This window comes from Pseudopipra pipra, chromosome 5 (genome assembly GCF_036250125.1).
Source record: "Pseudopipra pipra isolate bDixPip1 chromosome 5, bDixPip1.hap1, whole genome shotgun sequence".
NCBI classification, from domain to species: domain Eukaryota; kingdom Metazoa; phylum Chordata; class Aves; order Passeriformes; family Pipridae; genus Pseudopipra; species Pseudopipra pipra.
In genome coordinates, this window is record NC_087553.1 from 6,258,255 (window position 1) to 6,285,967 (window position 27,713).

A 27,713-nucleotide genomic window follows, 5' to 3' on the forward strand; every position below is an offset into this window, starting at 1 on the left:
CCCCTCCGTGCCCACAAGCCCAGCCCTGGCCCCAAGGCAGCTCTCTGCTCCCCCATCCTTCACCTTGTGCTTCCTCTGCCAGCTCGACAGCCACTTGCGTGGCTGCAAGTCGGTGAACTTCTTCGTCGTCCACATCTTCCGCGTCGGCTACTTCCTCTGCCGCTGAGGTCCCCGAGAGAGATGCTGCCTCGTGAGACAGATGCTCTCCTGGGAGAAAGAGGGTACTGCAGGGCTCTGCCCTCCTAAATAGCCTCCCGGGCAGGGCGGGGCCCCGCGCTGTCACAATGGCCCGCGGGCCCAAGGAGGCCCCGCATCACAAAGGGCCCGGCAACGCGCCGCCGCTGTCACAATGGGCCGTTTCCCGGCGCCCCGAGGACGGCAGCGCAGGGGGCGCACAACTGGCTGCGGCTGGCTGCAACTACTTGCAACCGCCTGTGCCCGGCACAAGGCTCCCCCGCTTTCCCCTCACAGACGCTCCAGCCGGCCCCAGCCAACAGCTCCCGCACGGCCCCGCTGCCCGCGGCCTCCCCGCACTTCAGCCCTGTCTGCATCCCGCAGCTGGCGCTGCCACCGCCCTGGGCAGCCAGCCGTGGCCGCGGGATGTCCCAGGCTCGGAGAGACAAGTCACTTGTGGCTCGAATTGCCTTGCGAAGGTTTCGGGATTGCCAACCAGCACGCCCTTCTGTGCACAACTGGCAATAAAGCAAACCCCTCGACCGCGTGTGTGTGGATCGGCCTCTTGCACTCAGCGGGAAAGAACCCGCTTTGGGACAACGGGGGGTCCTGGGGACTTGCGGGGGCAGGACACGTGCTGTGCAGCTCAGCGTCTCTGCCCACACTGCTGGGGGAACTGGGCCCCTCCTGGCAACCAGTGCGGGGCTTCAGCAACACGGCCGGCTACAAGGGCCCAACCCAGACAGCGTGCCCTTGGCTGGCTTTCCTGCTTTCCTGAGACAGCTTTTTCTCCTTCTTTCTTCCCCGTGGGACACCGCTTGCTCTCAGATTTCTTGCCCTTGGCACAGCTCTAGGAGGCTGCAGATGTCCCAGAGCCACTGCCATCAGGCCCCATCCTGGGGGCTCGGGGCCACTGGCAGCACTGCCTCCACTGCTGCCCCTGCCCGCTGCCCACTGCGAGCTTCCAATGGCCTTGGCGACGGCCTGGAGGTCCAGCAGGAAAAGTTGGGCGGAGTCAGAGCCTTTGCCCACAGGGGAGGCCTTCTGATGGGAGAGCTGGGCCATTGACTGTGGGGCTGCACCGTTGAAGGTGCCAGGGCTCTGCCCATGCCTGGCGCTGGAAGGAAACTCAGCTCCCCTCCTGCCCAGTGCTCCAGCTTGGCTGTGGGTTTTCTTCCCCTTTGGGACAGCTCTAGCAGCATGCAGATGGAAACAAAGTAACCAGAGGGTAGAACATCCTAGCTAGCACTCCTAGATCCGGGGGAGATCCACCTAACACCAATCCCCAGAGGCCAGAGCCACCAGCACCAAAGGGCCGCCTGGTGCTGCTTTTCTTTGCTCTGGCCTCCTGTGGCCACTGCCGCCCCTCAGGCAGCGCTTCCAGGGTGCCAGCCATTCTCAGACTGGCTTAGGGGCTGCGGGGGCTGTGCTGTGGGGCGGTGCTCCCGGGCTGCTTCGGACTTCAGCTGCTCCAGGCAGCAGCTCCAAGAGCCTCCCAAGGAGGCTCCAAGGGGCTGCATTGGGGCAGGGCATCCTTTCACCCTCCTGCCATTCCACCTCTCCATTCCCCACACGGACACACTTGACTTGCTCAGTCCCCTCTGGCACCGCCGGCCGGGATCCCCCCACTCACAGGCCCAGCCCCGTGTGGCCACTCTGCCCCAGCCCGCAGCAGGACTTCCCCCTCTCCTCCACGCATCCCTCCCACCCCAGGCAGCGCCCTTCTCCTTCGCCCCACCCAACGCACGCCGGCCCCAGCAACTAAAAGCCTTGGGTCTTCAGGAGGCTTTCTTGCCCCCAAATCAAGGACTACAGCCTGACCAAAAGAACCACCAGCGCTGCTTGTGGATCAAACCACTAGTTTTATTTCAAGAAAGGCATCTAGATATTCTGTTGTCCTTTAGCAGCGGCCCAGCCCCGCAAGACACCTCTTCCAAGAACTCCTCCTTCTAAAAGGGAGGGCAGCAACACACGAACTTCGGGAGATCCTGAAAAACTAACTTCTACTTCCAAGAAAGGAAGACCCACTCGCTGGCTGTTCCCCAGCTCTGCTTACAGACGTCCCTGGGCTGCCTTCAGCCTCCAGGACAGCTCTATTGCACACACCCGCACCAAGGGACACAGCTCAGCTGCCTAAGGAACAAGTCCTAGCCCAACCCCCAAATATTATTCGCTTTCAAAACACAACCTTCCTGAGCCTTTTCTTTCCAAACCAATCTTTATTTTAAACTTCCACAAGTCTATCTTAAATACTAGGCTCTCCTAGGTCAGCGCCCATGCTAAAGCACCCTTTGTCATTTTGGTCATGAAACGGGACTAGAAAGCATGAGGCGGCCTTTAGCTTGTCCTTTGAAATTCCAGTGGAGAGCACTGCTAACACCTAGCCCTACTTTATCCTACGCAACTTAACTCGACTAATTCTTCCCTACCCCTACTTTAACCTAAAAAACTTAAGGGGACTTCTTCCTATTTCGGGGAACGGAAACAAGGACAGGTGGCCTGGGAGGATGGGGACAAGGGGAGGGAAGCTGGGGACAAGGGTGGGAAAGCCAAGGCCCGGCTCGACTGGAGTCTGGCCGGAGCTCTTCAGGAGAACAGGAAGGGCCTCTACAGCTATCTTGCTAAAGACGGACTAGGGATAAGGTGGGCCCTCTCCAGAAGGAACTGGCAGACGTGGCTGTCCGGCACAAAGAGAAGGCTGAGGCTCTCGATGCCTTCTGTGCTTCAGCCTTGGACAGCAAGCGCTCCAGCCACGCCGCCCGAGTGGAGAAAGGCAAAGGCAGGGACTGGCAGAAGAAGAGCCCAAGTCCCCTGCAGCAGAGGATCAGGTTGGAGAGCGTGTAAGGAACCTGAATGTGCACAAGGCACCCGCTGAGGTTCATCCCCAGGTCCTGAGGGAGCTGGCAGACAAAGGGGCTAGTCCACTGCCCATGGTTTTGGAGCAATGGTGGCAGTCAGGTGAAGTCCTGGAGGACTGGGCAAAGGGCAATCCGAGCCAAGAGACCAGCAGGACTGGCCCCACCACTGAGCCCTGGGCGACACCACTGGTGACCGGCCATCAGGTGGATGTCAGTCTGGTCACCACCACAGCTTGGGAGCCGCCATCCCATCCCGCCAGGCAGGGCCAGCGGAACGCCCTGCCCAGAGCCCAGAGTGCCTCCCTGAAGAGAGAGGGCCGCTGTGCTGAGAGAGCTGTAGGTGAGGGCTTGACTTGCCAGCGCTCCAAAGACTGTCCGTCCCACGCCAGCAAGTCGTCCTCCCAGCAAGTGGCCCCCCTGAGGGTCTGCAGTTGCCCCAAGTTCTTCTTTGGGCTTTGTCTCGTTGGAAAAAGGCCTCTTCCTTCAAGTGCAGCTGCAGGTGGTAAGGCCACGTGCCAGCCTGCCCCCAGCAGCTCAGTCCGTGGAGGTGGAGGTGGAGGTGGCTGAGGAAGAGTCCCAGGGCTCTGCCCACTCCTCAGACGGGAGGGAGCCAGAGCTACTTGCTCCGCCAGTACTCCAGCTTCGGGCTGTGTTTTCTTGCCCTTGGCAGCGCTCTAAGAGGCTGGAGATGTCCCAGAGACTCTCATCCTCAGAGCAGGCCCCCTCCTGGCTCTGTGGCAGGGGCAGGACCGTCTCTGCTGCTGCCCCTGCCCACTGCCCCCTGCCAGCTTCCAGCTGGCCCGGCGAGAGGCTGGGGGGGCGGCAGGGGCCGCGCAGGGCAGCTGCCTGGCTCTCTGCCCCTGCTGCTGGGGCTGTTGCCAGCATGGCTGCATCCATGCCTTGAGCCGGGTGCTGCTGTTCCCCCGGCCGCCGGCCCCGTCGCCGGATCACAGCTGCGATCCTGCTCAGGGTGGCACGTGCCGTGCGCTGCAGCGTGTCCAGCACGGCGGGGCAGCAGCCTGTGGGGCGCTGCGGGGCAGCAGCCGTTGGCCGGCTGTGCCTGGGACCCGCCGGGGCAGGAGATGTGCCGCGCGGGTCCCCGACTGCCTCTTGGGCCGCCTCTGCGCAGATGACGCAGGGACATTTGGGCCCTTCCGGGCCAGCAGGCTGAGGCTCCAGCAGCACCGGAATGAGGGAGGGCTTGACCCAGATGGTGTATATTTGGACGCCTTGCCCTTTGTTCTCTGACAGCTCCTCGCCGTGGCTGTCTTCTTCCGGGGACAGCGGTGGGTCTGCGTTTTCTTGCCCTCGGGACTCCCTGGAGACGTGCGGGAGCCCTGCCCACTGCCCACTGGGAGCTGACAGCTGGCTTGGCGAGGGGCTGGGGGGGCAGGCGTCCGGGCTCGGGGCCTGTGGCCTGGTGGAAGGGCTGCCGAGGCACGGGCGAACTGGGGCACGGGCTGTCGCTGTGGGCACTTGAAGGCCCCAGGGCTCTGACCATGCCTCCCGTGGCATGGGCACGGGGAGCCTCTTTTCTCTCCTCCTCCACCTTTGGTCTCCGCTGCGTTCTTCTTGGGGCAGCTCTAGGAGGCTGCAGATGTCTGAGAGCTCCTCGCAGCACGCCCCATCCTCGCTCGCTGCCACTGGCAGGACGGCCTCGGCTGCTGTCCCTGCCCACTGCCCACTGAGAGCTTCCAGGTCACTTGGCAAGGGGCTGAGGGCGCAGCGGTCTGGAAAGCCGTCCGGGGTGGGGGTCTTTGCCCTGGTGGAAGGGCTTGTGAGACTGAGCCCTGGGCCGTGGACTGGGGTTGTGCCTGCTTGAGAGCTCCCGGGCTCTGCCCATGCCTGGCACGGGAGGGACCCTGAGCTACATTCTTGCCCACTGCTCCAGCTTTCCTCTGGGCTTTCATCCCCCGTTGACAGCTCGAAGAGGCTGGAGATGTCCCAGAGGCTCTCGTCCTCGGAGCAGGCCTGGTCCTCCCTCTCTGCCACTGGCAGCACTGCCCCCGCTGCTGCCCCGGCCCACTGCCCACGGAGGGCTTCCAGATGGCTTGGGAAGGGGCTGGGGGGACAGCAGGGGCTTTGCAGGGCAGAGTCCTGCCTCTCTGACCCTGCTGCTGCGGATGTTCCTGCTCTGGCTGCCTCCCTACCTTGTTCCACCTCCCTCTGTGGCTCCGGCTTCTGGCCACGTCGCCGCATCCCAACCGCCAGCCTGCTGCGGGCGGCGCGTGCCACGCGCTGCAGGGTGCCCAGCACAGCGCGGCCGCGGCCTCTGGGGCTGCGTGGGGCAGCTGCCTGGCTCTCTGCCCCTGCTGCTCTCACCTGCTCAGCTGCGGCAGCAGCAGAAGAGGCGCTCTTCTCCTCTTCCTGCGCTGCTGCCTGCGTCTGCCAGTTGTCCACCTGCGGCGAGGAGGAGGAGGAGAAGGCGCTGTGAGAGGCAGGCGGTTGCCATGGCACGGCAGGCCCCTCCGTGCCCACAAGCCCAGCCCTGGCCCCAAGGCAGCTCTCTGCTCCCCCATCCTTCACCTTGTGCTTCCTCTGCCAGCTCGACAGCCACTTGCGTGGCTGCAAGTCGGTGAACTTCTTCGTCGTCCACATCTTCCGCGTCGGCTACTTCCTCTGCCGCTGAGGTCCCCGAGAGAGATGCTGCCTCGTGAGACAGATGCTCTCCTGGGAGAAAGAGGGTACTGCAGGGCTCTGCCCTCCTAAATAGCCTCCCGGGCAGGGCGGGGCCCCGCGCTGTCACAATGGCCCGCGGGCCCAAGGAGGCCCCGCATCACAAAGGGCCCGGCAACGCGCCGCCGCTGTCACAATGGGCCGTTTCCCGGCGCCCCGAGGACGGCAGCGCAGGGGGCGCACAACTGGCTGCGGCTGGCTGCAACTACTTGCAACCGCCTGTGCCCGGCACAAGGCTCCCCCGCTTTCCCCTCACAGACGCTCCAGCCGGCCCCAGCCAACAGCTCCCGCACGGCCCCGCTGCCCGCGGCCTCCCCGCACTTCAGCCCTGTCTGCATCCCGCAGCTGGCGCTGCCACCGCCCTGGGCAGCCAGCCGTGGCCGCGGGATGTCCCAGGCTCGGAGAGACAAGTCACTTGTGGCTCGAATTGCCTTGCGAAGGTTTCGGGATTGCCAACCAGCACGCCCTTCTGTGCACAACTGGCAATAAAGCAAACCCCTCGACCGCGTGTGTGTGGATCGGCCTCTTGCACTCAGCGGGAAAGAACCCGCTTTGGGACAACGGGGGGTCCTGGGGACTTGCGGGGGCAGGACACGTGCTGTGCAGCTCAGCGTCTCTGCCCACACTGCTGGGGGAACTGGGCCCCTCCTGGCAACCAGTGCGGGGCTTCAGCAACACGGCCGGCTACAAGGGCCCAACCCAGACAGCGTGCCCTTGGCTGGCTTTCCTGCTTTCCTGAGACAGCTTTTTCTCCTTCTTTCTTCCCCGTGGGACACCGCTTGCTCTCAGATTTCTTGCCCTTGGCACAGCTCTAGGAGGCTGCAGATGTCCCAGAGCCACTGCCATCAGGCCCCATCCTGGGGGCTCGGGGCCACTGGCAGCACTGCCTCCACTGCTGCCCCTGCCCGCTGCCCACTGCGAGCTTCCAATGGCCTTGGCGACGGCCTGGAGGTCCAGCAGGAAAAGTTGGGCGGAGTCAGAGCCTTTGCCCACAGGGGAGGCCTTCTGATGGGAGAGCTGGGCCATTGACTGTGGGGCTGCACCGTTGAAGGTGCCAGGGCTCTGCCCATGCCTGGCGCTGGAAGGAAACTCAGCTCCCCTCCTGCCCAGTGCTCCAGCTTGGCTGTGGGTTTTCTTCCCCTTTGGGACAGCTCTAGCAGCATGCAGATGGAAACAAAGTAACCAGAGGGTAGAACATCCTAGCTAGCACTCCTAGATCCGGGGGAGATCCACCTAACACCAATCCCCAGAGGTCAGAGCCACCAGCACCAAAGGGCCGCCTGGTGCTGCTTTTCTTTGCTCTGGCCTCCTGTGGCCACTGCCGCCCCTCAGGCAGCGCTTCCAGGGTGCCAGCCATTCTCAGACTGGCTTAGGGGCTGCGGGGGCTGTGCTGTGGGTCGGTGCTCCCGGGCTGCTTCGGACTTCAGCTGCTCCAGGCAGCAGCTCCAAGAGCCTCCCAAGGAGGCTCCAAGGGGCTGCATTGGGGCAGGGCATCCTTTCACCCTCCTGCCATTCCACCTCTCCATTCCCCACACGGACACACTTGACTTGCTCAGTCCCCTCTGGCACCGCCGGCCGGGATCCCCCCACTCACAGGCCCAGCCCCGTGTGGCCACTCTGCCCCAGCCCGCAGCAGGACTTCCCCCTCTCCTCCACACATCCCTCCCACCCCAGGCAGCGCCCTTCTCCTTCGCCCCACCCAACGCACGCCGGCCCCAGCAACTAAAAGCCTTGGGTCTTCAGGAGGCTTTCTTGCCCCCAAATCAAGGACTACAGCCTGACCAAAAGAACCACCAGCGCTGCTTGTGGATCAAACCACTAGTTTTATTTCAAGAAAGGCATCTAGATATTCTGTTGTCCTTTAGCAGCGGCCCAGCCCCGCAAGACACCTCTTCCAAGAACTCCTCCTTCTAAAAGGGAGGGCAGCAACACACGAACTTCGGGAGATCCTGAAAAACTAACTTCTACTTCCAAGAAAGGAAGACCCACTCGCTGGCTGTTCCCCAGCTCTGCTTACAGACGTCCCTGGGCTGCCTTCAGCCTCCAGGACAGCTCTATTGCACACACCCGCACCAAGGGACACAGCTCAGCTGCCTAAGGAACAAGTCCTAGCCCAACCCCCAAATATTATTCGCTTTCAAAACACAACCTTCCTGAGCCTTTTCTTTCCAAACCAATCTTTATTTTAAACTTCCACAAGTCTATCTTAAATACTAGGCTCTCCTAGGTCAGCGCCCATGCTAAAGCACCCTTTGTCATTTTGGTCATGAAACGGGACTAGAAAGCATGAGGCGGCCTTTAGCTTGTCCTTTGAAATTCCAGTGGAGAGCACTGCTAACACCTAGCCCTACTTTATCCTACGCAACTTAACTCGACTAATTCTTCCCTACCCCTACTTTAACCTAAAAAACTTAAGGGGACTTCTTCCTATTTCGGGGAACGGAAACAAGGACAGGTGGCCTGGGAGGATGGGGACAAGGGGAGGGAAGCTGGGGACAAGGGTGGGAAAGCCAAGGCCCGGCTCGACTGGAGTCTGGCCGGAGCTCTTCAGGAGAACAGGAAGGGCCTCTACAGCTATCTTGCTAAAGACGGACTAGGGATAAGGTGGGCCCTCTCCAGAAGGAACTGGCAGACGTGGCTGTCCGGCACAAAGAGAAGGCTGAGGCTCTCGATGCCTTCTGTGCTTCAGCCTTGGACAGCAAGCGCTCCAGCCACGCCGCCCGAGTGGAGAAAGGCAAAGGCAGGGACTGGCAGAAGAAGAGCCCAAGTCCCCTGCAGCAGAGGATCAGGTTGGAGAGCGTGTAAGGAACCTGAATGTGCACAAGGCACCCGCTGAGGTTCATCCCCAGGTCCTGAGGGAGCTGGCAGACAAAGGGGCTAGTCCACTGCCCATGGTTTTGGAGCAATGGTGGCAGTCAGGTGAAGTCCTGGAGGACTGGGCAAAGGGCAATCCGAGCCAAGAGACCAGCAGGACTGGCCCCACCACTGAGCCCTGGGCGACACCACTGGTGACCGGCCATCAGGTGGATGTCAGTCTGGTCACCACCACAGCTTGGGAGCCGCCATCCCATCCCGCCAGGCAGGGCCAGCGGAACGCCCTGCCCAGAGCCCAGAGTGCCTCCCTGAAGAGAGAGGGCCGCTGTGCTGAGAGAGCTGTAGGTGAGGGCTTGACTTGCCAGCGCTCCAAAGACTGTCCGTCCCACGCCAGCAAGTCGTCCTCCCAGCAAGTGGCCCCCCTGAGGGTCTGCAGTTGCCCCAAGTTCTTCTTTGGGCTTTGTCTCGTTGGAAAAAGGCCTCTTCCTTCAAGTGCAGCTGCAGGTGGTAAGGCCACGTGCCAGCCTGCCCCCAGCAGCTCAGTCCGTGGAGGTGGAGGTGGAGGTGGCTGAGGAAGAGTCCCAGGGCTCTGCCCACTCCTCAGACGGGAGGGAGCCAGAGCTACTTGCTCCGCCAGTACTCCAGCTTCGGGCTGTGTTTTCTTGCCCTTGGCAGCGCTCTAAGAGGCTGGAGATGTCCCAGAGACTCTCATCCTCAGAGCAGGCCCCCTCCTGGCTCTGTGGCAGGGGCAGGACCGTCTCTGCTGCTGCCCCTGCCCGCTGCCCCCTGCCAGCTTCCAGCTGGCCCGGCGAGAGGCTGGGGGGGCGGCAGGGGCCGCGCAGGGCAGCTGCCTGGCTCTCTGCCCCTGCTGCTGGGGCTGTTGCCAGCATGGCTGCATCCATGCCTTGAGCCGGGTGCTGCTGTTCCCCCGGCCGCCGGCCCCGTCGCCGGATCACAGCTGCGATCCTGCTCAGGGTGGCACGTGCCGTGCGCTGCAGCGTGTCCAGCACGGCGGGGCAGCAGCCTGTGGGGCGCTGCGGGGCAGCAGCCGTTGGCCGGCTGTGCCTGGGAGCCGCCGGGGCAGGAGATGTGCCGCGCGGGTCCCCGACTGCCTCTTGGGCCGCCTCTGCGCAGATGACGCAGGGACATTTGGGCCCTTCCGGGCCAGCAGGCTGAGGCTCCAGCAGCACCGGAATGAGGGAGGGCTTGACCCAGATGGTGTATATTTGGACGCCTTGCCCTTTGTTCTCTGACAGCTCCTCGCCGTGGCTGTCTTCTTCCGGGGACAGCGGTGGGTCTGCGTTTTCTTGCCCTCGGGACTCCCTGGAGACGTGCGGGAGCCCTGCCCACTGCCCACTGGGAGCTGACAGCTGGCTTGGCGAGGGGCTGGGGGGGCAGGCGTCCGGGCTCGGGGCCTGTGGCCTGGTGGAAGGGCTGCCGAGGCACGGGCGAACTGGGGCACGGGCTGTCGCTGTGGGCACTTGAAGGCCCCAGGGCTCTGACCATGCCTCCCGTGGCATGGGCACGGGGAGCCTCTTTTCTCTCCTCCTCCACCTTTGGTCTCCGCTGCGTTCTTCTTGGGGCAGCTCTAGGAGGCTGCAGATGTCTGAGAGCTCCTCGCAGCACGCCCCATCCTCGCTCGCTGCCACTGGCAGGACGGCCTCGGCTGCTGTCCCTGCCCACTGCCCACTGAGAGCTTCCAGGTCACTTGGCAAGGGGCTGAGGGCGCAGCGGTCTGGAAAGCCGTCCGGGGTGGGGGTCTTTGCCCTGGTGGAAGGGCTTGTGAGACTGAGCCCTGGGCCGTGGACTGGGGTTGTGCCTGCTTGAGAGCTCCCGGGCTCTGCCCATGCCTGGCACGGGAGGGACCCTGAGCTACATTCTTGCCCACTGCTCCAGCTTTCCTCTGGGCTTTCATCCCCCGTTGACAGCTCGAAGAGGCTGGAGATGTCCCAGAGGCTCTCGTCCTCGGAGCAGGCCTGGTCCTCCCTCTCTGCCACTGGCAGCACTGCCCCCGCTGCTGCCCCGGCCCACTGCCCACGGAGGGCTTCCAGATGGCTTGGGAAGGGGCTGGGGGGACAGCAGGGGCTTTGCAGGGCAGAGTCCTGCCTCTCTGACCCTGCTGCTGCGGATGTTCCTGCTCTGGCTGCCTCCCTACCTTGTTCCACCTCCCTCTGTGGCTCCGGCTTCTGGCCACGTCGCCGCATCCCAACCGCCAGCCTGCTGCGGGCGGCGCGTGCCACGCGCTGCAGGGTGCCCAGCACAGCGCGGCCGCGGCCTCTGGGGCTGCGTGGGGCAGCTGCCTGGCTCTCTGCCCCTGCTGCTCTCACCTGCTCAGCTGCGGCAGCAGCAGAAGAGGCGCTCTTCTCCTCTTCCTGCGCTGCTGCCTGCGTCTGCCAGTTGTCCACCTGCGGCGAGGAGGAGGAGGAGAAGGCGCTGTGAGAGGCAGGCGGTTGCCATGGCACGGCAGGCCCCTCCGTGCCCACAAGCCCAGCCCTGGCCCCAAGGCAGCTCTCTGCTCCCCCATCCTTCACCTTGTGCTTCCTCTGCCAGCTCGACAGCCACTTGCGTGGCTGCAAGTCGGTGAACTTCTTCGTCGTCCACATCTTCCGCGTCGGCTACTTCCTCTGCCGCTGAGGTCCCCGAGAGAGATGCTGCCTCGTGAGACAGATGCTCTCCTGGGAGAAAGAGGGTACTGCAGGGCTCTGCCCTCCTAAATAGCCTCCCGGGCAGGGCGGGGCCCCGCGCTGTCACAATGGCCCGCGGGCCCAAGGAGGCCCCGCATCACAAAGGGCCCGGCAACGCGCCGCCGCTGTCACAATGGGCCGTTTCCCGGCGCCCCGAGGACGGCAGCGCAGGGGGCGCACAACTGGCTGCGGCTGGCTGCAACTACTTGCAACCGCCTGTGCCCGGCACAAGGCTCCCCCGCTTTCCCCTCACAGACGCTCCAGCCGGCCCCAGCCAACAGCTCCCGCACGGCCCCGCTGCCCGCGGCCTCCCCGCACTTCAGCCCTGTCTGCATCCCGCAGCTGGCGCTGCCACCGCCCTGGGCAGCCAGCCGTGGCCGCGGGATGTCCCAGGCTCGGAGAGACAAGTCACTTGTGGCTCGAATTGCCTTGCGAAGGTTTCGGGATTGCCAACCAGCACGCCCTTCTGTGCACAACTGGCAATAAAGCAAACCCCTCGACCGCGTGTGTGTGGATCGGCCTCTTGCACTCAGCGGGAAAGAACCCGCTTTGGGACAACGGGGGGTCCTGGGGACTTGCGGGGGCAGGACACGTGCTGTGCAGCTCAGCGTCTCTGCCCACACTGCTGGGGGAACTGGGCCCCTCCTGGCAACCAGTGCGGGGCTTCAGCAACACGGCCGGCTACAAGGGCCCAACCCAGACAGCGTGCCCTTGGCTGGCTTTCCTGCTTTCCTGAGACAGCTTTTTCTCCTTCTTTCTTCCCCGTGGGACACCGCTTGCTCTCAGATTTCTTGCCCTTGGCACAGCTCTAGGAGGCTGCAGATGTCCCAGAGCCACTGCCATCAGGCCCCATCCTGGGGGCTCGGGGCCACTGGCAGCACTGCCTCCACTGCTGCCCCTGCCCGCTGCCCACTGCGAGCTTCCAATGGCCTTGGCGACGGCCTGGAGGTCCAGCAGGAAAAGTTGGGCGGAGTCAGAGCCTTTGCCCACAGGGGAGGCCTTCTGATGGGAGAGCTGGGCCATTGACTGTGGGGCTGCACCGTTGAAGGTGCCAGGGCTCTGCCCATGCCTGGCGCTGGAAGGAAACTCAGCTCCCCTCCTGCCCAGTGCTCCAGCTTGGCTGTGGGTTTTCTTCCCCTTTGGGACAGCTCTAGCAGCATGCAGATGGAAACAAAGTAACCAGAGGGTAGAACATCCTAGCTAGCACTCCTAGATCCGGGGGAGATCCACCTAACACCAATCCCCAGAGGTCAGAGCCACCAGCACCAAAGGGCCGCCTGGTGCTGCTTTTCTTTGCTCTGGCCTCCTGTGGCCACTGCCGCCCCTCAGGCAGCGCTTCCAGGGTGCCAGCCATTCTCCGACTGGCTTAGGGGCTGCGGGGGCTGTGCTGTGGGGCGGTGCTCCCGGGCTGCTTCGGACTTCAGCTGCTCCAGGCAGCAGCTCCAAGAGCCTCCCAAGGAGGCTCCAAGGGGCTGCATTGGGGCAGGGCATCCTTTCACCCTCCTGCCATTCCACCTCTCCATTCCCCACACGGACACACTTGACTTGCTCAGTCCCCTCTGGCACCGCCGGCCGGGATCCCCCCACTCACAGGCCCAGCCCCGTGTGGCCACTCTGCCCCAGCCCGCAGCAGGACTTCCCCCTCTCCTCCACGCATCCCTCCCACCCCAGGCAGCGCCCTTCTCCTTCGCCCCACCCAACGCACGCCGGCCCCAGCAACTAAAAGCCTTGGGTCTTCAGGAGGCTTTCTTGCCCCCAAATCAAGGACTACAGCCTGACCAAAAGAACCACCAGCGCTGCTTGTGGATCAAACCACTAGTTTTATTTCAAGAAAGGCATCTAGATATTCTGTTGTCCTTTAGCAGCGGCCCAGCCCCGCAAGACACCTCTTCCAAGAACTCCTCCTTCTAAAAGGGAGGGCAGCAACACACGAACTTCGGGAGATCCTGAAAAACTAACTTCTACTTCCAAGAAAGGAAGACCCACTCGCTGGCTGTTCCCCAGCTCTGCTTACAGACGTCCCTGGGCTGCCTTCAGCCTCCAGGACAGCTCTATTGCACACACCCGCACCAAGGGACACAGCTCAGCTGCCTAAGGAACAAGTCCTAGCCCAACCCCCAAATATTATTCGCTTTCAAAACACAACCTTCCTGAGCCTTTTCTTTCCAAACCAATCTTTATTTTAAACTTCCACAAGTCTATCTTAAATACTAGGCTCTCCTAGGTCAGCGCCCATGCTAAAGCACCCTTTGTCATTTTGGTCATGAAACGGGACTAGAAAGCATGAGGCGGCCTTTAGCTTGTCCTTTGAAATTCCAGTGGAGAGCACTGCTAACACCTAGCCCTACTTTATCCTACGCAACTTAACTCGACTAATTCTTCCCTACCCCTACTTTAACCTAAAAAACTTAAGGGGACTTCTTCCTATTTCGGGGAACGGAAACAAGGACAGGTGGCCTGGGAGGATGGGGACAAGGGGAGGGAAGCTGGGGACAAGGGTGGGAAAGCCAAGGCCCGGCTCGACTGGAGTCTGGCCGGAGCTCTTCAGGAGAACAGGAAGGGCCTCTACAGCTATCTTGCTAAAGACGGACTAGGGATAAGGTGGGCCCTCTCCAGAAGGAACTGGCAGACGTGGCTGTCCGGCACAAAGAGAAGGCTGAGGCTCTCGATGCCTTCTGTGCTTCAGCCTTGGACAGCAAGCGCTCCAGCCACGCCGCCCGAGTGGAGAAAGGCAAAGGCAGGGACTGGCAGAAGAAGAGCCCAAGTCCCCTGCAGCAGAGGATCAGGTTGGAGAGCGTGTAAGGAACCTGAATGTGCACAAGGCACCCGCTGAGGTTCATCCCCAGGTCCTGAGGGAGCTGGCAGACAAAGGGGCTAGTCCACTGCCCATGGTTTTGGAGCAATGGTGGCAGTCAGGTGAAGTCCTGGAGGACTGGGCAAAGGGCAATCCGAGCCAAGAGACCAGCAGGACTGGCCCCACCACTGAGCCCTGGGCGACACCACTGGTGACCGGCCATCAGGTGGATGTCAGTCTGGTCACCACCACAGCTTGGGAGCCGCCATCCCATCCCGCCAGGCAGGGCCAGCGGAACGCCCTGCCCAGAGCCCAGAGTGCCTCCCTGAAGAGAGAGGGCCGCTGTGCTGAGAGAGCTGTAGGTGAGGGCTTGACTTGCCAGCGCTCCAAAGACTGTCCGTCCCACGCCAGCAAGTCGTCCTCCCAGCAAGTGGCCCCCCTGAGGGTCTGCAGTTGCCCCAAGTTCTTCTTTGGGCTTTGTCTCGTTGGAAAAAGGCCTCTTCCTTCAAGTGCAGCTGCAGGTGGTAAGGCCACGTGCCAGCCTGCCCCCAGCAGCTCAGTCCGTGGAGGTGGAGGTGGAGGTGGCTGAGGAAGAGTCCCAGGGCTCTGCCCACTCCTCAGACGGGAGGGAGCCAGAGCTACTTGCTCCGCCAGTACTCCAGCTTCGGGCTGTGTTTTCTTGCCCTTGGCAGCGCTCTAAGAGGCTGGAGATGTCCCAGAGACTCTCATCCTCAGAGCAGGCCCCCTCCTGGCTCTGTGGCAGGGGCAGGACCGTCTCTGCTGCTGCCCCTGCCCGCTGCCCCCTGCCAGCTTCCAGCTGGCCCGGCGAGAGGCTGGGGGGGCGGCAGGGGCCGCGCAGGGCAGCTGCCTGGCTCTCTGCCCCTGCTGCTGGGGCTGTTGCCAGCATGGCTGCATCCATGCCTTGAGCCGGGTGCTGCTGTTCCCCCGGCCGCCGGCCCCGTCGCCGGATCACAGCTGCGATCCTGCTCAGGGTGGCACGTGCCGTGCGCTGCAGCGTGTCCAGCACGGCGGGGCAGCAGCCTGTGGGGCGCTGCGGGGCAGCAGCCGTTGGCCGGCTGTGCCTGGGAGCCGCCGGGGCAGGAGATGTGCCGCGCGGGTCCCCGACTGCCTCTTGGGCCGCCTCTGCGCAGATGACGCAGGGACATTTGGGCCCTTCCGGGCCAGCAGGCTGAGGCTCCAGCAGCACCGGAATGAGGGAGGGCTTGACCCAGATGGTGTATATTTGGACGCCTTGCCCTTTGTTCTCTGACAGCTCCTCGCCGTGGCTGTCTTCTTCCGGGGACAGCGGTGGGTCTGCGTTTTCTTGCCCTCGGGACTCCCTGGAGACGTGCGGGAGCCCTGCCCACTGCCCACTGGGAGCTGACAGCTGGCTTGGCGAGGGGCTGGGGGGGCAGGCGTCCGGGCTCGGGGCCTGTGGCCTGGTGGAAGGGCTGCCGAGGCACGGGCGAACTGGGGCACGGGCTGTCGCTGTGGGCACTTGAAGGCCCCAGGGCTCTGACCATGCCTCCCGTGGCATGGGCACGGGGAGCCTCTTTTCTCTCCTCCTCCACCTTTGGTCTCCGCTGCGTTCTTCTTGGGGCAGCTCTAGGAGGCTGCAGATGTCTGAGAGCTCCTCGCAGCACGCCCCATCCTCGCTCGCTGCCACTGGCAGGACGGCCTCGGCTGCTGTCCCTGCCCACTGCCCACTGAGAGCTTCCAGGTCACTTGGCAAGGGGCTGAGGGCGCAGCGGTCTGGAAAGCCGTCCGGGGTGGGGGTCTTTGCCCTGGTGGAAGGGCTTGTGAGACTGAGCCCTGGGCCGTGGACTGGGGTTGTGCCTGCTTGAGAGCTCCCGGGCTCTGCCCATGCCTGGCACGGGAGGGACCCTGAGCTACATTCTTGCCCACTGCTCCAGCTTTCCTCTGGGCTTTCATCCCCCGTTGACAGCTCGAAGAGGCTGGAGATGTCCCAGAGGCTCTCGTCCTCGGAGCAGGCCTGGTCCTCCCTCTCTGCCACTGGCAGCACTGCCCCCGCTGCTGCCCCGGCCCACTGCCCACGGAGGGCTTCCAGATGGCTTGGGAAGGGGCTGGGGGGACAGCAGGGGCTTTGCAGGGCAGAGTCCTGCCTCTCTGACCCTGCTGCTGCGGATGTTCCTGCTCTGGCTGCCTCCCTACCTTGTTCCACCTCCCTCTGTGGCTCCGGCTTCTGGCCACGTCGCCGCATCCCAACCGCCAGCCTGCTGCGGGCGGCGCGTGCCACGCGCTGCAGGGTGCCCAGCACAGCGCGGCCGCGGCCTCTGGGGCTGCGTGGGGCAGCTGCCTGGCTCTCTGCCCCTGCTGCTCTCACCTGCTCAGCTGCGGCAGCAGCAGAAGAGGCGCTCTTCTCCTCTTCCTGCGCTGCTGCCTGCGTCTGCCAGTTGTCCACCTGCGGCGAGGAGGAGGAGGAGAAGGCGCTGTGAGAGGCAGGCGGTTGCCATGGCACGGCAGGCCCCTCCGTGCCCACAAGCCCAGCCCTGGCCCCAAGGCAGCTCTCTGCTCCCCCATCCTTCACCTTGTGCTTCCTCTGCCAGCTCGACAGCCACTTGCGTGGCTGCAAGTCGGTGAACTTCTTCGTCGTCCACATCTTCCGCGTCGGCTACTTCCTCTGCCGCTGAGGTCCCCGAGAGAGATGCTGCCTCGTGAGACAGATGCTCTCCTGGGAGAAAGAGGGTACTGCAGGGCTCTGCCCTCCTAAATAGCCTCCCGGGCAGGGCGGGGCCCCGCGCTGTCACAATGGCCCGCGGGCCCAAGGAGGCCCCGCATCACAAAGGGCCCGGCAACGCGCCGCCGCTGTCACAATGGGCCGTTTCCCGGCGCCCCGAGGACGGCAGCGCAGGGGGCGCACAACTGGCTGCGGCTGGCTGCAACTACTTGCAACCGCCTGTGCCCGGCACAAGGCTCCCCCGCTTTCCCCTCACAGACGCTCCAGCCGGCCCCAGCCAACAGCTCCCGCACGGCCCCGCTGCCCGCGGCCTCCCCGCACTTCAGCCCTGTCTGCATCCCGCAGCTGGCGCTGCCACCGCCCTGGGCAGCCAGCCGTGGCCGCGGGATGTCCCAGGCTCGGAGAGACAAGTCACTTGTGGCTCGAATTGCCTTGCGAAGGTTTCGGGATTGCCAACCAGCACGCCCTTCTGTGCACAACTGGCAATAAAGCAAACCCCTCGACCGCGTGTGTGTGGATCGGCCTCTTGCACTCAGCGGGAAAGAACCCGCTTTGGGACAACGGGGGGTCCTGGGGACTTGCGGGGGCAGGACACGTGCTGTGCAGCTCAGCGTCTCTGCCCACACTGCTGGGGGAACTGGGCCCCTCCTGGCAACCAGTGCGGGGCTTCAGCAACACGGCCGGCTACAAGGGCCCAACCCAGACAGCGTGCCCTTGGCTGGCTTTCCTGCTTTCCTGAGACAGCTTTTTCTCCTTCTTTCTTCCCCGTGGGACACCGCTTGCTCTCAGATTTCTTGCCCTTGGCACAGCTCTAGGAGGCTGCAGATGTCCCAGAGCCACTGCCATCAGGCCCCATCCTGGGGGCTCGGGGCCACTGGCAGCACTGCCTCCACTGCTGCCCCTGCCCGCTGCCCACTGCGAGCTTCCAATGGCCTTGGCGACGGCCTGGAGGTCCAGCAGGAAAAGTTGGGCGGAGTCAGAGCCTTTGCCCACAGGGGAGGCCTTCTGATGGGAGAGCTGGGCCATTGACTGTGGGGCTGCACCGTTGAAGGTGCCAGGGCTCTGCCCATGCCTGGCGCTGGAAGGAAACTCAGCTCCCCTCCTGCCCAGTGCTCCAGCTTGGCTGTGGGTTTTCTTCCCCTTTGGGACAGCTCTAGCAGCATGCAGATGGAAACAAAGTAACCAGAGGGTAGAACATCCTAGCTAGCACTCCTAGATCCGGGGGAGATCCACCTAACACCAATCCCCAGAGGTCAGAGCCACCAGCACCAAAGGGCCGCCTGGTGCTGCTTTTCTTTGCTCTGGCCTCCTGTGGCCACTGCCGCCCCTCAGGCAGCGCTTCCAGGGTGCCAGCCATTCTCAGACTGGCTTAGGGGCTGCGGGGGCTGTGCTGTGGGGCGGTGCTCCCGGGCTGCTTCGGACTTCAGCTGCTCCAGGCAGCAGCTCCAAGAGCCTCCCAAGGAGGCTCCAAGGGGCTGCATTGGGGCAGGGCATCCTTTCACCCTCCTGCCATTCCACCTCTCCATTCCCCACACGGACACACTTGACTTGCTCAGTCCCCTCTGGCACCGCCGGCCGGGATCCCCCCACTCACAGGCCCAGCCCCGTGTGGCCACTCTGCCCCAGCCCGCAGCAGGACTTCCCCCTCTCCTCCACACATCCCTCCCACCCCAGGCAGCGCCCTTCTCCTTCGCCCCACCCAACGCACGCCGGCCCCAGCAACTAAAAGCCTTGGGTCTTCAGGAGGCTTTCTTGCCCCCAAATCAAGGACTACAGCCTGACCAAAAGAACCACCAGCGCTGCTTGTGGATCAAACCACTAGTTTTATTTCAAGAAAGGCATCTAGATATTCTGTTGTCCTTTAGCAGCGGCCCAGCCCCGCAAGACACCTCTTCCAAGAACTCCTCCTTCTAAAAGGGAGGGCAGCAACACACGAACTTCGGGAGATCCTGAAAAACTAACTTCTACTTCCAAGAAAGGAAGACCCACTCGCTGGCTGTTCCCCAGCTCTGCTTACAGACGTCCCTGGGCTGCCTTCAGCCTCCAGGACAGCTCTATTGCACACACCCGCACCAAGGGACACAGCTCAGCTGCCTAAGGAACAAGTCCTAGCCCAACCCCCAAATATTATTCGCTTTCAAAACACAACCTTCCTGAGCCTTTTCTTTCCAAACCAATCTTTATTTTAAACTTCCACAAGTCTATCTTAAATACTAGGCTCTCCTAGGTCAGCGCCCATGCTAAAGCACCCTTTGTCATTTTGGTCATGAAACGGGACTAGAAAGCATGAGGCGGCCTTTAGCTTGTCCTTTGAAATTCCAGTGGAGAGCACTGCTAACACCTAGCCCTACTTTATCCTACGCAACTTAACTCGACTAATTCTTCCCTACCCCTACTTTAACCTAAAAAACTTAAGGGGACTTCTTCCTATTTCGGGGAACGGAAACAAGGACAGGTGGCCTGGGAGGATGGGGACAAGGGGAGGGAAGCTGGGGACAAGGGTGGGAAAGCCAAGGCCCGGCTCGACTGGAGTCTGGCCGGAGCTCTTCAGGAGAACAGGAAGGGCCTCTACAGCTATCTTGCTAAAGACGGACTAGGGATAAGGTGGGCCCTCTCCAGAAGGAACTGGCAGACGTGGCTGTCCGGCACAAAGAGAAGGCTGAGGCTCTCGATGCCTTCTGTGCTTCAGCCTTGGACAGCAAGCGCTCCAGCCACGCCGCCCGAGTGGAGAAAGGCAAAGGCAGGGACTGGCAGAAGAAGAGCCCAAGTCCCCTGCAGCAGAGGATCAGGTTGGAGAGCGTGTAAGGAACCTGAATGTGCACAAGGCACCCGCTGAGGTTCATCCCCAGGTCCTGAGGGAGCTGGCAGACAAAGGGGCTAGTCCACTGCCCATGGTTTTGGAGCAATGGTGGCAGTCAGGTGAAGTCCTGGAGGACTGGGCAAAGGGCAATCCGAGCCAAGAGACCAGCAGGACTGGCCCCACCACTGAGCCCTGGGCGACACCACTGGTGACCGGCCATCAGGTGGATGTCAGTCTGGTCACCACCACAGCTTGGGAGCCGCCATCCCATCCCGCCAGGCAGGGCCAGCGGAACGCCCTGCCCAGAGCCCAGAGTGCCTCCCTGAAGAGAGAGGGCCGCTGTGCTGAGAGAGCTGTAGGTGAGGGCTTGACTTGCCAGCGCTCCAAAGACTGTCCGTCCCACGCCAGCAAGTCGTCCTCCCAGCAAGTGGCCCCCCTGAGGGTCTGCAGTTGCCCCAAGTTCTTCTTTGGGCTTTGTCTCGTTGGAAAAAGGCCTCTTCCTTCAAGTGCAGCTGCAGGTGGTAAGGCCACGTGCCAGCCTGCCCCCAGCAGCTCAGTCCGTGGAGGTGGAGGTGGAGGTGGCTGAGGAAGAGTCCCAGGGCTCTGCCCACTCCTCAGACGGGAGGGAGCCAGAGCTACTTGCTCCGCCAGTACTCCAGCTTCGGGCTGTGTTTTCTTGCCCTTGGCAGCGCTCTAAGAGGCTGGAGATGTCGCAGAGACTCTCATCCTCAGAGCAGGCCCCCTCCTGGCTCTGTGGCAGGGGCAGGACCGTCTCTGCTGCTGCCCCTGCCCGCTGCCCCCTGCCAGCTTCCAGCTGGCCTGGCGAGAGGCTGGGGGGGCGGCAGGGGCCGCGCAGGGCAGCTGCCTGGCTCTCTGCCCCTGCTGCTGGGGCTGTTGCCAGCATGGCTGCATCCATGCCTTGAGCCGGGTGCTGCTGTTCCCCCGGCCACCGGCCCCGTCGCCGGATCACAGCTGCGATCCTGCTCAGGGTGGCACGTGCCGTGCGCTGCAGCGTGTCCAGCACGGCGGGGCAGCAGCCTGTGGGGCGCTGCGGGGCAGCAGCCGTTGGCCGGCTGTGCCTGGGACCCGCCGGGGCAGGAGATGTGCCGCGCGGGTCCCCGACTGCCTCTTGGGCCGCCTCTGCGCAGATGACGCAGGGACATTTGGGCCCTTCCGGGCCAGCAGGCTGAGGCTCCAGCAGCACCGGAATGAGGGAGGGCTTGACCCAGATGGTGTATATTTGGACGCCTTGCCCTTTGTTCTCTGACAGCTCCTCGCCGTGGCTGTCTTCTTCCGGGGACAGCGGTGGGTCTGCGTTTTCTTGCCCTCGGGACTCCCTGGAGACGTGCGGGAGCCCTGCCCACTGCCCACTGGGAGCTGACAGCTGGCTTGGCGAGGGGCTGGGGGGGCAGGCGTCCGGGCTCGGGGCCTGTGGCCTGGTGGAAGGGCTGCCGAGGCACGGGCGAACTGGGGCACGGGCTGTCGCTGTGGGCACTTGAAGGCCCCAGGGCTCTGACCATGCCTCCCGTGGCATGGGCACGGGGAGCCTCTTTTCTCTCCTCCTCCACCTTTGGTCTCCGCTGCGTTCTTCTTGGGGCAGCTCTAGGAGGCTGCAGATGTCTGAGAGCTCCTCGCAGCACGCCCCATCCTCGCTCGCTGCCACTGGCAGGACGGCCTCGGCTGCTGTCCCTGCCCACTGCCCACTGAGAGCTTCCAGGTCACTTGGCAAGGGGCTGAGGGCGCAGCGGTCTGGAAAGCCGTCCGGGGTGGGGGTCTTTGCCCTGGTGGAAGGGCTTGTGAGACTGAGCCCTGGGCCGTGGACTGGGGTTGTGCCTGCTTGAGAGCTCCCGGGCTCTGCCCATGCCTGGCACGGGAGGGACCCTGAGCTACATTCTTGCCCACTGCTCCAGCTTTCCTCTGGGCTTTCATCCCCCGTTGACAGCTCGAAGAGGCTGGAGATGTCCCAGAGGCTCTCGTCCTCGGAGCAGGCCTGGTCCTCCCTCTCTGCCACTGGCAGCACTGCCCCCGCTGCTGCCCCGGCCCACTGCCCACGGAGGGCTTCCAGATGGCTTGGGAAGGGGCTGGGGGGACAGCAGGGGCTTTGCAGGGCAGAGTCCTGCCTCTCTGACCCTGCTGCTGCGGATGTTCCTGCTCTGGCTGCCTCCCTACCTTGTTCCACCTCCCTCTGTGGCTCCGGCTTCTGGCCACGTCGCCGCATCCCAACCGCCAGCCTGCTGCGGGCGGCGCGTGCCACGCGCTGCAGGGTGCCCAGCACAGCGCGGCCGCGGCCTCTGGGGCTGCGTGGGGCAGCTGCCTGGCTCTCTGCCCCTGCTGCTCTCACCTGCTCAGCTGCGGCAGCAGCAGAAGAGGCGCTCTTCTCCTCTTCCTGCGCTGCTGCCTGCGTCTGCCAGTTGTCCACCTGCGGCGAGGAGGAGGAGGAGAAGGCGCTGTGAGAGGCAGGCGGTTGCCATGGCACGGCAGGCCCCTCCGTGCCCACAAGCCCAGCCCTGGCCCCAAGGCAGCTCTCTGCTCCCCCATCCTTCACCTTGTGCTTCCTCTGCCAGCTCGACAGCCACTTGCGTGGCTGCAAGTCGGTGAACTTCTTCGTCGTCCACATCTTCCGCGTCGGCTACTTCCTCTGCCGCTGAGGTCCCCGAGAGAGATGCTGCCTCGTGAGACAGATGCTCTCCTGGGAGAAAGAGGGTACTGCAGGGCTCTGCCCTCCTAAATAGCCTCCCGGGCAGGGCGGGGCCCCGCGCTGTCACAATGGCCCGCGGGCCCAAGGAGGCCCCGCATCACAAAGGGCCCGGCAACGCGCCGCCGCTGTCACAATGGGCCGTTTCCCGGCGCCCCGAGGACGGCAGCGCAGGGGGCGCACAACTGGCTGCGGCTGGCTGCAACTACTTGCAACCGCCTGTGCCCGGCACAAGGCTCCCCCGCTTTCCCCTCACAGACGCTCCAGCCGGCCCCAGCCAACAGCTCCCGCACGGCCCCGCTGCCCGCGGCCTCCCCGCACTTCAGCCCTGTCTGCATCCCGCAGCTGGCGCTGCCACCGCCCTGGGCAGCCAGCCGTGGCCGCGGGATGTCCCAGGCTCGGAGAGACAAGTCACTTGTGGCTCGAATTGCCTTGCGAAGGTTTCGGGATTGCCAACCAGCACGCCCTTCTGTGCACAACTGGCAATAAAGCAAACCCCTCGACCGCGTGTGTGTGGATCGGCCTCTTGCACTCAGCGGGAAAGAACCCACTTTGGGACAACGGGGGGTCCTGGGGACTTGCGGGGGCAGGACACGTGCTGTGCAGCTCAGCGTCTCTGCCCACACTGCTGGGGGAACTGGGCCCCTCCTGGCAACCAGTGCGGGGCTTCAGCAACACGGCCGGCTACAAGGGCCCAACCCAGACAGCGTGCCCTTGGCTGGCTTTCCTGCTTTCCTGAGACAGCTTTTTCTCCTTCTTTCTTCCCCGTGGGACACCGCTTGCTCTCAGATTTCTTGCCCTTGGCACAGCTCTAGGAGGCTGCAGATGTCCCAGAGCCACTGCCATCAGGCCCCATCCTGGGGGCTCGGGGCCACTGGCAGCACTGCCTCCACTGCTGCCCCTGCCCGCTGCCCACTGCGAGCTTCCAATGGCCTTGGCGACGGCCTGGAGGTCCAGCAGGAAAAGTTGGGCGGAGTCAGAACCTTTGCCCACAGGGGAGGCCTTCTGATGGGAGAGCTGGGCCATTGACTGTGGGGCTGCACCGTTGAAGGTGCCAGGGCTCTGCCCATGCCTGGCGCTGGAAGGAAACTCAGCTCCCCTCCTGCCCAGTGCTCCAGCTTGGCTGTGGGTTTTCTTCCCCTTTGGGACAGCTCTAGCAGCATGCAGATGGAAACAAAGTAACCAGAGGGTAGAACATCCTAGCTAGCACTCCTAGATCCGGGGAGATCCACCTAACACCAATCCCCAGAGGCCAGAGCCACCAGCACCAAAGGGCCGCCTGGTGCTGCTTTTCTTTGCTCTGGCCTCCTGTGGCCACTGCCGCCCCTCAGGCAGCGCTTCCAGGGTGCCAGCCATTCTCAGACTGGCTTAGGGGCTGCGGGGGCTGTGCTGTGGGGCGGTGCTCCCGGGCTGCTTCGGACTTCAGCTGCTCCAGGCAGCAGCTCCAAGAGCCTCCCAAGGAGGCTCCAAGGGGCTGCATTGGGGCAGGGCATCCTTTCACCCTCCTGCCATTCCACCTCTCCATTCCCCACACGGACACACTTGACTTGCTCAGTCCCCTCTGGCACCGCCGGCCGGGATCCCCCCACTCACAGGCCCAGCCCCGTGTGGCCACTCTGCCCCAGCCCGCAGCAGGACTTCCCCCTCTCCTCCACGCATCCCTCCCACCCCAGGCAGCGCCCTTCTCCTTCGCCCCACCCAACGCACGCCGGCCCCAGCAACTAAAAGCCTTGGGTCTTCAGGAGGCTTTCTTGCCCCCAAATCAAGGACTACAGCCTGACCAAAAGAACCACCAGCGCTGCTTGTGGATCAAACCACTAGTTTTATTTCAAGAAAGGCATCTAGATATTCTGTTGTCCTTTAGCAGCGGCCCAGCCCCGCAAGACACCTCTTCCAAGAACTCCTCCTTCTAAAAGGGAGGGCAGCAACACACGAACTTCGGGAGATCCTGAAAAACTAACTTCTACTTCCAAGAAAGGAAGACCCACTCGCTGGCTGTTCCCCAGCTCTGCTTACAGACGTCCCTGGGCTGCCTTCAGCCTCCAGGACAGCTCTATTGCACACACCCGCACCAAGGGACACAGCTCAGCTGCCTAAGGAACAAGTCCTAGCCCAACCCCCAAATATTATTCGCTTTCAAAACACAACCTTCCTGAGCCTTTTCTTTCCAAACCAATCTTTATTTTAAACTTCCACAAGTCTATCTTAAATACTAGGCTCTCCTAGGTCAGCGCCCATGCTAAAGCACCCTTTGTCATTTTGGTCATGAAACGGGACTAGAAAGCATGAGGCGGCCTTTAGCTTGTCCTTTGAAATTCCAGTGGAGAGCACTGCTAACACCTAGCCCTACTTTATCCTACGCAACTTAACTCGACTAATTCTTCCCTACCCCTACTTTAACCTAAAAAACTTAAGGGGACTTCTTCCTATTTCGGGGAACGGAAACAAGGACAGGTGGCCTGGGAGGATGGGGACAAGGGGAGGGAAGCTGGGGACAAGGGTGGGAAAGCCAAGGCCCGGCTCGACTGGAGTCTGGCCGGAGCTCTTCAGGAGAACAGGAAGGGCCTCTACAGCTATCTTGCTAAAGACGGACTAGGGATAAGGTGGGCCCTCTCCAGAAGGAACTGGCAGACGTGGCTGTCCGGCACAAAGAGAAGGCTGAGGCTCTCGATGCCTTCTGTGCTTCAGCCTTGGACAGCAAGCGCTCCAGCCACGCCGCCCGAGTGGAGAAAGGCAAAGGCAGGGACTGGCAGAAGAAGAGCCCAAGTCCCCTGCAGCAGAGGATCAGGTTGGAGAGCGTGTAAGGAACCTGAATGTGCACAAGGCACCCGCTGAGGTTCATCCCCAGGTCCTGAGGGAGCTGGCAGACAAAGGGGCTAGTCCACTGCCCATGGTTTTGGAGCAATGGTGGCAGTCAGGTGAAGTCCTGGAGGACTGGGCAAAGGGCAATCCGAGCCAAGAGACCAGCAGGACTGGCCCCACCACTGAGCCCTGGGCGACACCACTGGTGACCGGCCATCAGGTGGATGTCAGTCTGGTCACCACCACAGCTTGGGAGCCGCCATCCCATCCCGCCAGGCAGGGCCAGCGGAACGCCCTGCCCAGAGCCCAGAGTGCCTCCCTGAAGAGAGAGGGCCGCTGTGCTGAGAGAGCTGTAGGTGAGGGCTTGACTTGCCAGCGCTCCAAAGACTGTCCGTCCCACGCCAGCAAGTCGTCCTCCCAGCAAGTGGCCCCCCTGAGGGTCTGCAGTTGCCCCAAGTTCTTCTTTGGGCTTTGTCTCGTTGGAAAAAGGCCTCTTCCTTCAAGTGCAGCTGCAGGTGGTAAGGCCACGTGCCAGCCTGCCCCCAGCAGCTCAGTCCGTGGAGGTGGAGGTGGAGGTGGCTGAGGAAGAGTCCCAGGGCTCTGCCCACTCCTCAGACGGGAGGGAGCCAGAGCTACTTGCTCCGCCAGTACTCCAGCTTCGGGCTGTGTTTTCTTGCCCTTGGCAGCGCTCTAAGAGGCTGGAGATGTCGCAGAGACTCTCATCCTCAGAGCAGGCCCCCTCCTGGCTCTGTGGCAGGGGCAGGACCGTCTCTGCTGCTGCCCCTGCCCGCTGCCCCCTGCCAGCTTCCAGCTGGCCCGGCGAGAGGCTGGGGGGGCGGCAGGGGCCGCGCAGGGCAGCTGCCTGGCTCTCTGCCCCTGCTGCTGGGGCTGTTGCCAGCATGGCTGCATCCATGCCTTGAGCCGGGTGCTGCTGTTCCCCCGGCCGCCGGCCCCGTCGCCGGATCACAGCTGTGATCCTGCTCAGGGTGGCACGTGCCGTGCGCTGCAGCGTGTCCAGCACGGCGGGGCAGCAGCCTGTGGGGCGCTGCGGGGCAGCAGCCGTTGGCCGGCTGTGCCTGGGACCCGCCGGGGCAGGAGATGTGCCGCGCGGGTCCCCGACTGCCTCTTGGGCCGCCTCTGCGCAGATGACGCAGGGACATTTGGGCCCTTCCGGGCCAGCAGGCTGAGGCTCCAGCAGCACCGGAATGAGGGAGGGCTTGACCCAGATGGTGTATATTTGGACGCCTTGCCCTTTGTTCTCTGACAGCTCCTCGCCGTGGCTGTCTTCTTCCGGGGACAGCGGTGGGTCTGCGTTTTCTTGCCCTCGGGACTCCCTGGAGACGTGCGGGAGCCCTGCCCACTGCCCACTGGGAGCTGACAGCTGGCTTGGCGAGGGGCTGGGGGGGCAGGCGTCCGGGCTCGGGGCCTGTGGCCTGGTGGAAGGGCTGCCGAGGCACGGGCGAACTGGGGCACGGGCTGTCGCTGTGGGCACTTGAAGGCCCCAGGGCTCTGACCATGCCTCCCGTGGCATGGGCACGGGGAGCCTCTTTTCTCTCCTCCTCCACCTTTGGTCTCCGCTGCGTTCTTCTTGGGGCAGCTCTAGGAGGCTGCAGATGTCTGAGAGCTCCTCGCAGCACGCCCCATCCTCGCTCGCTGCCACTGGCAGGACGGCCTCGGCTGCTGTCCCTGCCCACTGCCCACTGAGAGCTTCCAGGTCACTTGGCAAGGGGCTGAGGGCGCAGCGGTCTGGAAAGCCGTCCGGGGTGGGGGTCTTTGCCCTGGTGGAAGGGCTTGTGAGACTGAGCCCTGGGCCGTGGACTGGGGTTGTGCCTGCTTGAGAGCTCCCGGGCTCTGCCCATGCCTGGCACGGGAGGGACCCTGAGCTACATTCTTGCCCACTGCTCCAGCTTTCCTCTGGGCTTTCATCCCCCGTTGACAGCTCGAAGAGGCTGGAGATGTCCCAGAGGCTCTCGTCCTCGGAGCAGGCCTGGTCCTCCCTCTCTGCCACTGGCAGCACTGCCCCCGCTGCTGCCCCGGCCCACTGCCCACGGAGGGCTTCCAGATGGCTTGGGAAGGGGCTGGGGGGACAGCAGGGGCTTTGCAGGGCAGAGTCCTGCCTCTCTGACCCTGCTGCTGCGGATGTTCCTGCTCTGGCTGCCTCCCTACCTTGTTCCACCTCCCTCTGTGGCTCCGGCTTCTGGCCACGTCGCCGCATCCCAACCGCCAGCCTGCTGCGGGCGGCGCGTGCCACGCGCTGCAGGGTGCCCAGCACAGCGCGGCCGCGGCCTCTGGGGCTGCGTGGGGCAGCTGCCTGGCTCTCTGCCCCTGCTGCTCTCACCTGCTCAGCTGCGGCAGCAGCAGAAGAGGCGCTCTTCTCCTCTTCCTGCGCTGCTGCCTGCGTCTGCCAGTTGTCCACCTGCGGCGAGGAGGAGGAGGAGAAGGCGCTGTGAGAGGCAGGCGGTTGCCATGGCACGGCAGGCCCCTCCGTGCCCACAAGCCCAGCCCTGGCCCCAAGGCAGCTCTCTGCTCCCCCATCCTTCACCTTGTGCTTCCTCTGCCAGCTCGACAGCCACTTGCGTGGCTGCAAGTCGGTGAACTTCTTCGTCGTCCACATCTTCCGCGTCGGCTACTTCCTCTGCCGCTGAGGTCCCCGAGAGAGATGCTGCCTCGTGAGACAGATGCTCTCCTGGGAGAAAGAGGGTACTGCAGGGCTCTGCC

At 63.4% G+C, this 27,713-nt stretch overlaps 6 protein-coding genes across 6 annotated transcripts in view; all 6 read right to left on the reverse strand.

The window, feature by feature from the left end:
- The window catches only part of LOC135415104 (uncharacterized), a 5,535-nt gene extending 5,151 nt beyond the window's left edge, over positions 1-384 (reverse strand). The window contains exon 1 of the mRNA XM_064656661.1: positions 64-384. Within this exon, the coding sequence (XP_064512731.1) occupies positions 64-135 (72 nt within the window). The 5' untranslated portion in view covers positions 136-384. The remainder of the gene's footprint in view (positions 1-63) is intronic.
- Positions 345-5,879, reverse strand: LOC135415105 (uncharacterized). Its single transcript, XM_064656662.1, has 3 exons — positions 5,559-5,879; positions 3,879-5,432; positions 345-644 (listed from the first exon to the last, which is right to left on the reverse strand). The coding sequence occupies exons 1-3, from the start codon at positions 5,628-5,630 to the stop codon at positions 345-347; spliced, it is 1,926 nt and encodes a 641-aa protein (XP_064512732.1). The 5' UTR covers positions 5,631-5,879.
- On the reverse strand, positions 5,840-11,374 carry LOC135415106 (uncharacterized). The gene is made up of 3 exons (XM_064656663.1): positions 11,054-11,374; positions 9,407-10,927; positions 5,840-6,139 (listed from the first exon to the last, which is right to left on the reverse strand). The coding sequence occupies exons 1-3, from the start codon at positions 11,123-11,125 to the stop codon at positions 5,840-5,842; spliced, it is 1,893 nt and encodes a 630-aa protein (XP_064512733.1). The 5' UTR covers positions 11,126-11,374.
- On the reverse strand, positions 11,335-16,869 carry LOC135415107 (uncharacterized). Its single transcript, XM_064656665.1, has 3 exons — positions 16,549-16,869; positions 14,902-16,422; positions 11,335-11,634 (listed from the first exon to the last, which is right to left on the reverse strand). Exons 1-3 carry the CDS (start codon positions 16,618-16,620, stop codon positions 11,335-11,337), a joined length of 1,893 nt encoding a protein of 630 aa, XP_064512735.1. The 5' UTR covers positions 16,621-16,869.
- LOC135415108 (uncharacterized) lies at positions 16,830-22,364 on the reverse strand. Its single transcript, XM_064656666.1, has 3 exons — positions 22,044-22,364; positions 20,397-21,917; positions 16,830-17,129 (listed from the first exon to the last, which is right to left on the reverse strand). Exons 1-3 carry the CDS (start codon positions 22,113-22,115, stop codon positions 16,830-16,832), a joined length of 1,893 nt encoding a protein of 630 aa, XP_064512736.1. The 5' UTR covers positions 22,116-22,364.
- LOC135415109 (uncharacterized) lies at positions 22,325-27,713 on the reverse strand. Its single transcript, XM_064656667.1, has 3 exons — positions 27,538-27,713; positions 25,891-27,411; positions 22,325-22,624 (listed from the first exon to the last, which is right to left on the reverse strand). Exons 1-3 carry the CDS (start codon positions 27,607-27,609, stop codon positions 22,325-22,327), a joined length of 1,893 nt encoding a protein of 630 aa, XP_064512737.1. The 5' UTR covers positions 27,610-27,713.

What these genes read in the sequence shown, in the direction of transcription:
- LOC135415105 (XM_064656662.1), bottom strand. Translation starts at nt 5,630, where the DNA reads ATGTGGACGACGAAGAAGTTCACCGACTTGCAGCCACGCAAGTGGCTG. An exon ending in GCTGGCAGAGGAAGCACAAG is followed by an intron (nt 5,433 to 5,558) that starts GTGAAGGATGGG and finishes TCCTCGCCGCAG; the next exon opens with GTGGACAACTGGCAGACGCA. An exon ending in CAGCAGGGGCAGAGAGCCAG is followed by an intron (nt 645 to 3,878) that starts GCAGCTGCCCTG and finishes AACCTTCGCAAG; the next exon opens with GCAATTCGAGCCACAAGTGA.
- LOC135415106 (XM_064656663.1), bottom strand. Translation starts at nt 11,125, where the DNA reads ATGTGGACGACGAAGAAGTTCACCGACTTGCAGCCACGCAAGTGGCTG. An exon ending in GCTGGCAGAGGAAGCACAAG is followed by an intron (nt 10,928 to 11,053) that starts GTGAAGGATGGG and finishes TCCTCGCCGCAG; the next exon opens with GTGGACAACTGGCAGACGCA. An exon ending in GCATGGATGCAGCCATGCTG is followed by an intron (nt 6,140 to 9,406) that starts GCAACAGCCCCA and finishes AACCTTCGCAAG; the next exon opens with GCAATTCGAGCCACAAGTGA.
- LOC135415107 (XM_064656665.1), bottom strand. Translation starts at nt 16,620, where the DNA reads ATGTGGACGACGAAGAAGTTCACCGACTTGCAGCCACGCAAGTGGCTG. An exon ending in GCTGGCAGAGGAAGCACAAG is followed by an intron (nt 16,423 to 16,548) that starts GTGAAGGATGGG and finishes TCCTCGCCGCAG; the next exon opens with GTGGACAACTGGCAGACGCA. An exon ending in GCATGGATGCAGCCATGCTG is followed by an intron (nt 11,635 to 14,901) that starts GCAACAGCCCCA and finishes AACCTTCGCAAG; the next exon opens with GCAATTCGAGCCACAAGTGA.
- LOC135415108 (XM_064656666.1), bottom strand. Translation starts at nt 22,115, where the DNA reads ATGTGGACGACGAAGAAGTTCACCGACTTGCAGCCACGCAAGTGGCTG. An exon ending in GCTGGCAGAGGAAGCACAAG is followed by an intron (nt 21,918 to 22,043) that starts GTGAAGGATGGG and finishes TCCTCGCCGCAG; the next exon opens with GTGGACAACTGGCAGACGCA. An exon ending in GCATGGATGCAGCCATGCTG is followed by an intron (nt 17,130 to 20,396) that starts GCAACAGCCCCA and finishes AACCTTCGCAAG; the next exon opens with GCAATTCGAGCCACAAGTGA.
- LOC135415109 (XM_064656667.1), bottom strand. Translation starts at nt 27,609, where the DNA reads ATGTGGACGACGAAGAAGTTCACCGACTTGCAGCCACGCAAGTGGCTG. An exon ending in GCTGGCAGAGGAAGCACAAG is followed by an intron (nt 27,412 to 27,537) that starts GTGAAGGATGGG and finishes TCCTCGCCGCAG; the next exon opens with GTGGACAACTGGCAGACGCA. An exon ending in GCATGGATGCAGCCATGCTG is followed by an intron (nt 22,625 to 25,890) that starts GCAACAGCCCCA and finishes AACCTTCGCAAG; the next exon opens with GCAATTCGAGCCACAAGTGA.